This window comes from Phycodurus eques, chromosome 3 (genome assembly GCF_024500275.1).
Source record: "Phycodurus eques isolate BA_2022a chromosome 3, UOR_Pequ_1.1, whole genome shotgun sequence".
NCBI lineage: Eukaryota > Metazoa > Chordata > Actinopteri > Syngnathiformes > Syngnathidae > Phycodurus > Phycodurus eques.
In genome coordinates, this window is record NC_084527.1 from 8378410 (window position 1) to 8390458 (window position 12049).

Consider the following 12049-nt stretch of genomic DNA (forward strand, 5'->3'; position numbering starts at 1 on the left):
AAATGAGTACACCCCAACAGATATGCTAGAAGACAGAGTTTCCTTCCAGAACCAATACTTTCCTATGACGGACCGTACTAGAAAATATTCAAATGAGATGTGAAGATGTGCATACACAAAAATGTATTTTTTTTCAACAAATTAATTGAACGTTGCAAAAATAATTGCACTCAAGGTCTAGCAAAGCTGCATTTTAGATTAGATAAATTCTAATTCATGACATTCTTTCAATATTAACAGCGCTTCTCATATTTTTACACTTAGGATAACTTGTGATTTAAAACATTGCGCGCATAGTAAGTCACTGGTTTATGATGGCCTCGATTTGACCCTGACCAAACCATATTTATTACTGCACCAACCCCCAATGAGTCTACTAATCAGAATTCTTAAATTGTTCATGTCAAAGCTTACTTTTCAAAGGTGCTGTACTCATTCATGTTGATCACTGTAGGTGATGGGAAATTTAGGATGTACCATCCATCCATCCATTTTCTGAGCCGCTTCTCTTCACTCGGGTCGCGGGCGTGGCTGGAGCCTATCCCAGCTATGATTGGGCAGGAGGCGGGGTACACCCTGAACTGGTTGCCAGCCAATCGCAGGGCACATACAAACAAACAACCATTCGCACTCACAATCACACCTACGGGCAATTTAGAGTTGTCAATTAACCTACCCCACATGTTTTTTTGGGGGATGTGGGAGGAAACCGGAATGCCCGGAGAAAACCCAGGCAGGCATGGGGAGAACATGCAAATTCCACACAGGCGGGGCCGGGGATTGAACCCCGGTCCTCAGAACTGTGAGGCAGACGCTCTAACCAGTCTAACCAGTACCGTATTCAGAAATAGGCAGGTAATAAAATATTTACTTTTACTTTTTACTGTTTAACTTCGCACTTGATGGTGGACAGTGCCAACTATTTGTGTTCCGGCCAGTGAATATATTAAAAAGTAAATGTTCCATATTATGTTCCAACAAATGGCTCAAACTCTTCTGAAGGAACAATAAGACTTGGGGGAACTTCAGCTTTAGATAATAATCTCTGTCATGCAGGCAAGAAGTTTCAGCATTGACTCATTAATTTCCTTATTTTGTCATTGTGAAATCTTCTGACTTGCCCCTCAGCTGTTGTGCCACACTAATAATATTGTGTTAGTCACTTCAAATTCTCCAAGCGCCCGCTGAACTTAAACAAGACAAAAAGTCAAGGTTAGCATCTGTTTCGGCACACCATGGTCAATCCCTGATCTTGCTTGTGTTTCCGCCATGTGGTGTGTAGGTGGCATGATGATACAGTAGTTATGTAAATAGCATCACATCATGGAATTCATGTCAATTTAGAAATAAAATTAATTTTCCTGATGATGGCTGGGCCTCGGGAGAACTTCATTGTTTGTAAAACTTATACTGAAGTTCTACTCCTTGTCTTTATGCAGGTGTATGTTTAAGATTGTAGTACTTTACTGTTTTTTTTTTAAATTTATGACATAATTCTCATAGAAGTACAATGTCACTTAATATTACGACTTTACTCTCAGAAAATAACGACTCCTTATTTACTGCCTAATTCTGTGTATACATGAATTAATTCTATGACATCTCATAATGTTATATATACTGTGTTTTTAATTCCAGTTTAGCCCTAATACTCGTTCATAGATAATGAATTCCAATACGCAGCCTGTGGTTCAAGTTTGTTTGGTGGGAAGCAGGCCTGAAGTTAGTTAGAGCAGCATGGCAGTCCATACTGATCGAGGCTCGAGAGGGAGACAACAAAACAGAGGGGTGGGGGTAGGGTTTGAATTTGGACCACACACCAGTGTCTTTCTGCTGGAGCAGAAAGGGTGAGCGATATGGCCTGACAAAAAATCAGATTTCCAATTTTAATTGATTTTTCACCCAAAAAAATGACCATGACATTATTCAAAACAAGTTTAGCTTTTTTGTTTTCTTCTTCCCCTTTTGGTATTTGCTCCTGATACAAAAGACGCTTTGAAACTGTTTTTTTTTTCTCCAAAATGAACTTAAATCAACTTCCACAGAAAAAATAGAATTACAGTGGACCCGTCCGTGCATGCTCTCGGTCGGCATCCGTGGATCCACCTATTTGTGGATTTTTATTAAAAATTTTCTTTCCAATTTTTTTCCCCATTTTTTTTCTTTTTTTGCAAACCAATCCCAAAAATGCTCATTGACTATCCCTGCTTATTCAAGAGTTATGGGTAAAAAATTCTACATTCAATTCAATTATACTGGGCGTCAATTATCCGCAGATTTTCGCTATTCGCGATCCGTTTGTGAGCTACAGTACCATGAAGAACGCTTAGAGGTGTAATTCAGACTAAGCAGGGAGGAGTTTGAAAGCCTCCTGCACTGATGTCTCTGTATATCATTTTTCTGTTGTCCCAAAGCTCGGGGTAGACATTGCATTTATTATGACTTTCTCCATGTTTTTCCTTGCTGTTTACAGTACAAGTCTGCCAAAATAGCACTCAGAAGTACCTCCGTCAGCCCCTCTCCTATTGGAGGCGCTTTCTGACATCACCGCGACGCCGCTCCAAAATAGAACTTTTTAAAAAAAAAAAATTCAAGAGCCCATCGCGTCACAGCAGTCGCCCTTTGCACTTGCCACGCCGTGCCGCGACACGACATTCCGTGGTCCCTCAGTGCATAAACAGTACATAAACAATGAATGGGAAAGTTGAAGCCAGCTTTTGCGCATTGCCAACTGCTGTGTGAAAAGGACTTAACACCACACTTCTGGCTCTCTCATTGTCTTTTCTCATGTAGACCGGCTCTCTCATTACCTTTTTTCAGGTGACCTCGGCAACATAATTGTAGCTTGGAAGCAGTTACTTGGGATGAAAAGTTTCTATTGCTGTATGCCAAGAAACTGCTTTTGCAACATACATAAATATACATATAAATGGGCACCTTTAGAAATGTCAGTGTTACTGTGATTGCATTATTTTGTTGTCCTATACAAAACAATGTGAAAATTATTCCGCTCATGTTGTCTGTTTCTTAGTGGAAATTAAAGTTGCTTTTTTGAAAAGTAGTTGCTTGAGGGGTCGGAAATTTTGCAAAATATTGTGACTAAATTGCCAACTTGGCAACACTGACTGTGCTTTTGTTAACTAGTTCCTGTCAGTCCTAAGCCGTTTTGTCAGTGTAACCAGTGCATATGTATGTGAGGATGAACTTTGAACTACAGAATCCCCCCCAAAAAATATTCCTGACAAATAAATTAAAATTAACTGAGAAAATAAATTAATTGCCTAGCCCTATTGAGCAGTGCTACGTTTTTAAGTTAAAGGTACAGTGCCTGTGTTTGCAATGAAAAACAATGCATTTGTATTCACCTCCTACTATGTCTGCTAGAGTATGTACCTCACTTCTCACTTTAAGTTAGCACTAAACAGGATAATGTATGCATGGTTGTATGTTTTTAGTCAATAACTTGCTGTAATTCCCTTCCTTGGCTCGCAACTGACATTTGGTGCCAAGTTCCCATCCTCTTTTGTCTGAAATTGACCAACATTCAGTCTCTAGACCGGAGGCAGCGGCAGCCAATCTGAGTCCTCGCCATCCTTGGCAATCCCCTCCCCCACCTTGTCACTCCGTCTATGCCAGTGCCGCTTAATCACCCAAACCAAAAAGGTCTTTATTGGAGCGGCCAACTTCCCATGATCTGCATGCCAGATAGAGTGTGACAGTGATGGGAAGAACGGGGCGATTGTCCTTCTGCACATCACAGTTAATTTTGCTGTCGCAGCCTCGAGATCATGGTGCGATGCTCAGACAGTCCTTTACAGTGGGAATGTGGTGTGATGGGAGTGAAAGAGACAAGGAAAGCTGAGGGCATAGCATGGCTAGCGGTTCAACAACAAGTGCAGCAACTGAGTAATTCCATATGATGCCACGGCCTGCCCGAGAGACTTCCAACTTGCGTGCAGCGGATGCTCCAGTTGGTTAATTGTAATTACCGGAAGTCTAATGACTAACAGAGCAGACAGCACAGTAGTTGGTGGTTAGCACATCTGCCTCAGAGTTCTGGGTCTGAATCCTGGGTCTGTTCTCCCTGTGCTTGCTTGGCTGGGTTCTCTCCAGGGGACTCCGGCTTCCACCCACATTCCGAACACATGCATGTTAGGTTAATAGGTATCAATGTGAATGGTTGTTTGTCCAAATGTCCCCTTTGATTGGCTAGTGACCAGTCCAGGGTATACCCTGCCTTTCGGCGGAAGCCAGCTGGTTTAAGCTCCAGCTCACCCCTAACCCTCGTGCGGACAAGCGCTATAAAAATGGTTAAATGGACAAACGTGGTTTAGTAATTAATACTTACCTTCTTCTTGGGGTGAATGGGACCGGGGAGCACAAAATCTGTGGCGTGCTGAACCTTTTATTTGATGGAACCATACAGTGACTCACTTAGCTCTGAACATTTAGAACTTTTATAGGGGGACCTCGGTTTACCATGGTCCTGACAGACGATTTTTCGAGGCTACGGCGCAGTGAACTAATTTTCTCAACAGCATGAGAATACGTCGTCACGCGGCACTAGAAGTAGCAACGTGACAAGTGGCTGCCATCTTTGTGAAATTTTCTAAAAGGAAAACAAAAAAAGCATAAAATGAGCACTTCACACTAAAATCCTCCATAACAAATAGATTCACATAGTACATTACCTCGTCTACTGCCCGCACTGCTTTTCTCACCGATGTTCCATTTGCGCTATTTAAGGCGAGTGTTTAGGGCAAAAGACGTCGCTCGTGTCGTCACGGTAATTTTGAGGCACCAACGTCTCGGAATTTTGCCCCTTACGAGTGATTGGTGGATATTTTTAACTGAAACTTACTTGTTAGCCAATCGGAGAAAGGGTTACCCAAGTAGCAAATGAAATGTGATGGTCAAGGAGATATTCTGAGACATAATTAAGTTTGACTGTTTTATTCTAATTTGAAGGCGTCTTTTGATCAGATTTTCTATTGGTGTTATCGCCCAAAAAAACGTTCTCCAAGAAGAACCCATCGTCCGATGGGAATTTTAAAATTCTGGCTGCGTTGTACTCAATCATAATGCACCGGCACATGTCCTGCACCCAGTAATATTTGAGCGTGGTGGGTCCTGCCTACAACAGTGGCATGATTCCTAATGACTTTGTGCAAGAGGCGGGGTGCACACTGGATTAGTCGCTCATCGATCGCATGGCACATACAGATAAACAAGCATTCACACTCACATTGACTCCTATGGACACTTTAGTGTCTTCAATTACTCTAACATGGTTGCTTTTAAAAATGTGGGAGGAAGCCAGAGTACCTGGAGGAAAAACCACGCAAGCACGGTGAGAACATGCATACTCCACACAGAAGGCCTGAGACAAGATTCAAATCCTAAATCTCTCAACTCTGAGGCTGACGTTCTAATCACTAGCACACTGTGCTAACCACTAGCACACCGTGCTAACCACTAGGACACCATGCTACCGCTGGGGGTAATTTATTTTTTAATTTCATGGTGAAATACTGAGTCTGGGTCATGTCCGGGTAGATTTTAATTAGAATTTATGTTTTTAGAATAGACAGACAACTTCAATAGAAACCTTGCAGCTCTGTGTTTGGGGCCAAATAAAACACATTTTAGGATAACCTAAATTTTAGATATACCTCTCTGTGTGATGTGGTACAGTACGACTGCTATCCATTCCATATAGATGAGCATAATTACTTTTGTATAAGTGTAATTTATCATGATACAGCTCTTCTGATGTGTTGTTGACTAACAGAGATGAGGCACAGTTGGGTCGAACACAGAGGAGGCAAGAAACAGTTTGAATTTATTCAACCTCTATGTTGATTACAAAGCCACGATTATATCTTCTTATGTAACAATCCATACGGCTGATGGGATGTCTTTATTTTTAAAGCTACATCCGCAACTGCAGAATGCATCAATATTATTGACAAGCAGCTCCAATTTTATTTAAATTTGCGGCTTCATTTCTGTCACTTTGACTAAATTACACTTGACATGCCACAGCATTAGGCAAACATGTAAAGAAAGCCTCATACAATGCAGTACAAGTTGCATTTGAAGGCAAGCGCTCTTCACTATCTTATACAGACCGTACGACTTGGAGGTATTGTCTGCGGGCCAAACACTGTCAAGACTGTCAGTGCTGTTGAGATGCCCGTCAGCTTTATGTTGTGTCTTTGACAACGTAATAACGAGAGACTTCTTTTTGAATCTCAAGTATGATTTTACGCTTGACAAAACATAGCACAGACATGTATTGATCGCTTTATTTTTCTTTAAATTCAGGCCATGTTTGCAGGACAACAACCCTGTAAAACATATACGCCTGTATAAAGGGAGGAAAAGTCTGTTTTAAGCTAAAACCGTTGCTTCTGCCAATAATTAAATCACTAATACGGCAGGTATTGTTTGAACCTGCATGTTGTTAGGTGGGTTTGTGTGTACACATATACCGATTTTTACCATCTTCACCGATGAGGAATGAGGAATAAGTTGCCATATCTGTGCTTTCTGCTCGTATGCTGCGATGTACTCCAGATGACTAACACACCACACCACACCACTTGTGTTACAGGGCAGCCAGACTCCAGAAGTACTGTAATAGTAGCAGAAGAAGCTAGGCTAACTTTTAGCTTATCTGGAAACTACATTGCTACACTACTCTTGTTTTTTTAGTGTGGTAAATAAAAACTCAGCGTAACCAGTTACTCCTCCATTTGTATCTGGCAACAGCGCAAGCTTTAGGTTGCTTCATAATTGGCTATTGTTTCATTTCACGTCAAAAATATTGTTCATGGCTCGGCGCAACTCTTGTTGACAACAAGCATAAGGATTTGCCACCCAATATCTTGAATAGGTTTACCATTTACGATTGTTGGTCCTTATCGTTTATCAAGCAGATCGGGGAGGAAGAATCACTCTGAACACACACTCCACCACAGGATAATTACTCAGGATAATCTTTTTGGGACAACCAACAATCGGGCGTTTGCTGACTTTGTTGGAAGGGGCAGAAAAAAATGCTTGAAATTGTGTTCCAACTACAGGGGGATCACACTCCTCAGCCTCCCTGGTAAGGTCTATTCAGGGGTGCTGGAGAGGAGGGTCCGGCGGGAAGTCGAATCTCAGATTCAGGAGGAGCAGTGTGGTTTTCATCCTGGCCGTGGAACAGTGGACCAGCTCTACACCCTCGGCAGGGTCCTTGAGGGTGCATGGGAGTTCGCCCAACCAGTCTACATGTGTTTTGTGGACTTGGAGAAGCTGTTTGACCGTGTCCCTCAGGGGGTCCTGTGGGGGGTGCTTCGGGAGTATGGGGTACAGAACCGCGTGATACGGGCTGTTCGGTCCCTGTACGAGCGGAGTCAGAGTTTGGTCCGCATATCCAGCAGTAAGATGACAGATGACTCGTTTACGGTGAGGGTTGGACTCCGCCAAGGCTGCTCTTTGTCACAGATTCTGTTCTGTTCATAACTTTTATGGACAGAATTTCAAGGCGAAGCCAAGGCATAGAGGGGGTCCGGTTTGGTGGCCTCAGTTCTGTTGGCTTCATCAAGTTGTGATCTCCAACTCTCACGAGAGCGGTTCGAGTGTGAAGCGGCTGGGATGAGAATCGGCAACTCCAAATCTGAGACCATGGTCCTCAGTCGGAAATGGGTGGCGTGCCCTCTCCAGGTCGGGGATGAGATCCTGCCCCAAGTGGAGGAGTTCAAGTATCTTCAGAATCAGAATCATCTTTATTTGCCAAGTATGTCCAAAAAACACAAAAGGAATTTGTCTCCGGTAGTTGGAGCCGCTTTAGTACGACAACAGAACACTTTGTAGACAGAAAGACACTAACAAAAAAAAAAAACTGTCACTGAGCAGTAAAGGGTTGCTAGTTATATGGTAATGCCGGTAAATTATTATTTTTTTTTGACAATTGTGCAAAAAGATGCAGAGTCCTCTAGCACTTAGAGCAGTTCAAATGATATTGCAATAGTCTGGTGCAAAGGGCGCTGAGACTTCAAGGAGTGTATGCGGTTTAAAGTGCGGAGTAGTGCGATAATCTGGGACAATGTTGGAGTCTTCTTCACGAGTGAGGGAAGAATGGAACAAGAGATCGACAGGCAGATCGGTGCAGTGTCTGCAGTGATACGGACTTTGTATCGGTCCTTTGTGGTAAAGAAGGAGCTAAGCCGAAAGGCGAAGCTCTCAATTTACCGGTCGATCTATGTTCCTACCCTCACCTATGGTCACGAGCTGTCATAACCGAAAGAACAAGATCCCGGATACAAGCAGCCGAAATGAGTTTCCTCCACAGGGTGTCCGGGGTCTCCCTTAGAGATAGGGTGAGAAGCTCGGTCATCCGGGAGGATCTCAGAGTAGAGCCGCTGCTCCTCCAAATCGAGAGGAGCCAGATGAGATGGCTGGGGCATATGATTCGGATGCCTCCCGGACGCTTCCCTGGTGAGGTGTTCCGGGCACGTCCCACCGGGAGGAGAGCCCGAGGACGACCCAGGACACGCTAGAGAGACTACGTCTTTCGGCTGGCCTGGGAATGCCTCAGGATCCCCCCGGAAGAGCTGGATGAAGTGGCTGGAGAGAGGGAAGTCTGGGCGTCCCTGCTACTGCCCCCGCGACCCGACCTCGGATAAGCGGGAGAAAATGGAGGGATGGATGACCTGATTGTTGGTATGTGTGTACCTTCGCTTGAGCAAGTTAGGAAACTACACTAGTGATTTTCTGAAACATTGTGGATTGGGAGCCACATGTGCTGTGCAATTTTTGTGTGCATCAGAATCAAAATTGAGAAACGCATGGGCAACCTACATTGACATGTTCTATTATCAGTGCGATAGTTCTTCCTAAATCTGCCACCTTGCACAAATTAAATGACCATTACGACTGAAATTTGCTATACAATGAATCCTTGGACTGAGCCCTGCCGTGAAATTCTGCATCTAATTGACGCCCCGTACAAAAATGTTTAGGATTGCCTATATTAGTAGTTTAAACTGTAAATATACCTTGTAACATAACAGTGATCCCAAAACACTATTCATTACAAAATCATCGAACAACATTACCTTTGACAATAACTAGCTAACATGATTTAATTTTGAAAAAAATGCACCTGTTTGCATGTAGCGGAGCAAAAACATACACATGCGACGAAGACTACGTAACTTCCTAAGTTTAGCTTAGGTTTAACTTCGCTCCTCCCTGACATACAAACTATTTTGCCTCTCAATCCAGATGTATCACTTCAACATACTTCCTTGACACTAATTATTATTTTCCTTTTAGACTGCTTTAGTGCCATCTCGTGGCACGTCAGAATGAGCATAACAAAATATGATGGTTTTTTTTCAGTGAAGAGCGCAGGATAGGTTCCACAGAAAAAAAAAAATTTAATAGATGAATTTGTGAATGGCTGAACTCAAATAGGCAGGGGTTCACTGTAATGCAGTGTTATATTATGCAGTCATAGCAAACACAAAAGTGCTGAATGCTCACTGTTAAAACAAGTGCCTTTGGCCTTTGTGTTTATTTGAAGACCTCAATCTTTCCACATTAGCGGAGGGCTGTGCTCCTCTCAATGCCTTTTGAGTTGCCAGTTGAGGCACCGAGTACATATCTCGTCACCTCTTCATTTTACTCCTGCTTTGTTTTGCTTTATTCTCTCCATTCTCACATCCATCCAAATCAGCTCCCCTCCACCCTCTTTCTTACTCTCAACTTTTAACCCTCCCATCCTATCTTTTTGCCATCTGCCCAGGTCCAGTCTCCGAGTCTAGCGGGGCTGAATGATGACTGTGGCCGCACGCTGACCTCCTCCGACTTTAACTTGCGCTGTTTGACTCCAGACCAGAGGGTGGGGGGGCTGCTGGCCTTCAGCAGTCCCGAGGAACTGGACCGCTTTAACCAGGAGAGCCGCCAAGGAAACAGACACCCCGAAGTCTTTGCGTTGTACCCACCCGCTGACGAGGTGAGGCCTCATCCATTACTTTACTGTAAAGTAAATGACATGTTTCTCTTGTAAATTACATGTGAAATGGATAAAAGATGGGAAAAGGCCCAGTTGTACAAGCAGTGGAAATTTGCCAGATTGACTTTGTCCCCTCCTTTCACGTCAGTGCTCTTTATACAGAAAATTGACGCAGAACAATTAGCACTTTTACAGAGTGCAAAGGGGCTTCCGATACTACCCCTGAAGGTGGAAAATTGCAGATTTGATTTTGTCCCCCCCCATTCTGTGTCGGTGCCATTTATGTAGAACAGTGACATGGAAAATGGTAGGCTTTTACAGTGGGACTTGTGATACTACCTCTGGAGACAGAAAATTGCTGGGCTGACTTTATCCATCATTCCATGTTGATGCCATTTACAACAGTAATTGGGACAAGGGTTTAAAAAAAAATACTAATTGCTTCAACAGCCAGTGTAAAAGGGGAATCTGATGAAAGTGGAAAGTTGCTGGGTTGACTTTGTTCTCCCATTCCGTGTCAGTGCTGCAGAACAGTGACACAGGAAATAAGGCAAAACATGCACTCTTTTACAGGTAGTCTAAAGGTGCTTCTGATACTACCTCTGAAGGTTGAAAATTGTCTGTTTGATTTCATCCAAATGCTGTCATCGCCATCATACAGAACAGTGACAGAAAAAAAGGACAAACATCCTCTCTTATACAGGTAGTGTAAAGGAGATAATGATACTACCGCTGAAGGTGTAAAACTTTGTTCCCCCATTCTCTGTTGATGCAGTTTTTTTGAGAACAATGACAAAAAAAGGTGGAAAATGCCGGCTTTTGTAGGCAGTGTAAAAGGGGATTCTCATACTACCGCTGAAGGTGGAAAATTGGGGGTTGACTTTGTCCACCCCATTCCGTGTCTGTGCCATTCATATAGAACAGTGACACTGGGAAAAGAAAAAAAAAGAAAACAACTTTCAAGCCAGGTTAAAAGGGTTTCGTGGTTACTGTCCCACTCCATTCCTGTAGGTGGTGGTCATGCGCATTACAGACTGTGCCAAAGTGCCAAATTAATGAGCTCTTGTTGCTAAATAAGGTAATATTTTGCTTACCGAAAGACACAAATTTAGCAACTGAATCCTTCCTCCTTTCTGCTTTTTCTTGCATAGTTTCCCAAAGTAATACTTCTCTTGTATTCCAGGAGGACGCAGTGGAGATCCGACCCGTCCCCGACTGCCCTAAAGAACACACTGGAGACCGCATCCTGATCCGATGCCAGGCCATCAAGTATGTCGTACATTCTCGATGACTTCAGCAGCAGATGGTTGTATTAAAATGAAAAGAAAACTCGCGCATTGAGTAATTTTGTGTCATGTCCAATTGTGGCTTCAGGCAGCATATGTGAACCTCCCCACTCTTTTATACCATTCACAAGCACAACCTTGTCCTCCTTATAATCCACTAAAGTGACAGATGTTTGAGTTGCACGTATTTCCTGACTTCATCCCCTCATTGCACATCTCAAAGTGCTTCCAGATACAAGAAAGATTCACAGCAGTCACACAGAACAGGAACAAGTATAATAGAAATCCGATACGAGAATAGCACCGGGTGAAACCTCAATTACATGTCAGCACGTTTCAGCGCTTGAGTCATTTCTGAATGATTATTTTCTTCTTAGGTTTGAAATTGACATCGAGCCCGTATTCGCCACCATGGCCTTGTATGACCTGAAAGAGAAGAAAAAGGTAAGAAAAGTTAGAAACAAGAGGACATTCAGTACTGGCCATGCGTGTGTGTTATACAACTTAAGGATGAGCCAGATGCCAAAAAAGCCTGCCAAATTTGAATGAATAAAAAAATCACCATGTATGTAAAAATAAGGCTCTGAAAAATAATTGCGACCCTCGAACTACAGGACTGCGTTGGCGATTAACCCTTCACCTGTCAATCAAATACGTCTGCTCATATGCTGGTGTCTGTGATGTGCTAGTGTCTGTAGCCATCGCGGTCGAGCAAGCTCCTTAGATCCTCAACGTGCTAGCTCATTAGCTCGCG

At 43.1% G+C, this 12049-nt stretch overlaps 1 protein-coding gene across 3 annotated transcripts in view; it reads left to right on the forward strand.

Moving 5' to 3' along the window:
* dock8 (dedicator of cytokinesis 8) overlaps positions 1-12049 on the forward strand; it is a 93741-nt gene that overhangs the window by 25481 nt on the left and 56211 nt on the right. For all 3 annotated transcript variants that reach the window (XM_061671898.1, XM_061671899.1, XM_061671900.1), the window contains 3 exons: positions 9800-10009; positions 11193-11278; positions 11673-11739. In XM_061671898.1, coding sequence (XP_061527882.1) covers positions 9800-10009; positions 11193-11278; positions 11673-11739 — 363 coding nt within the window. The remainder of the gene's footprint in view (positions 1-9799; positions 10010-11192; positions 11279-11672; positions 11740-12049) is intronic.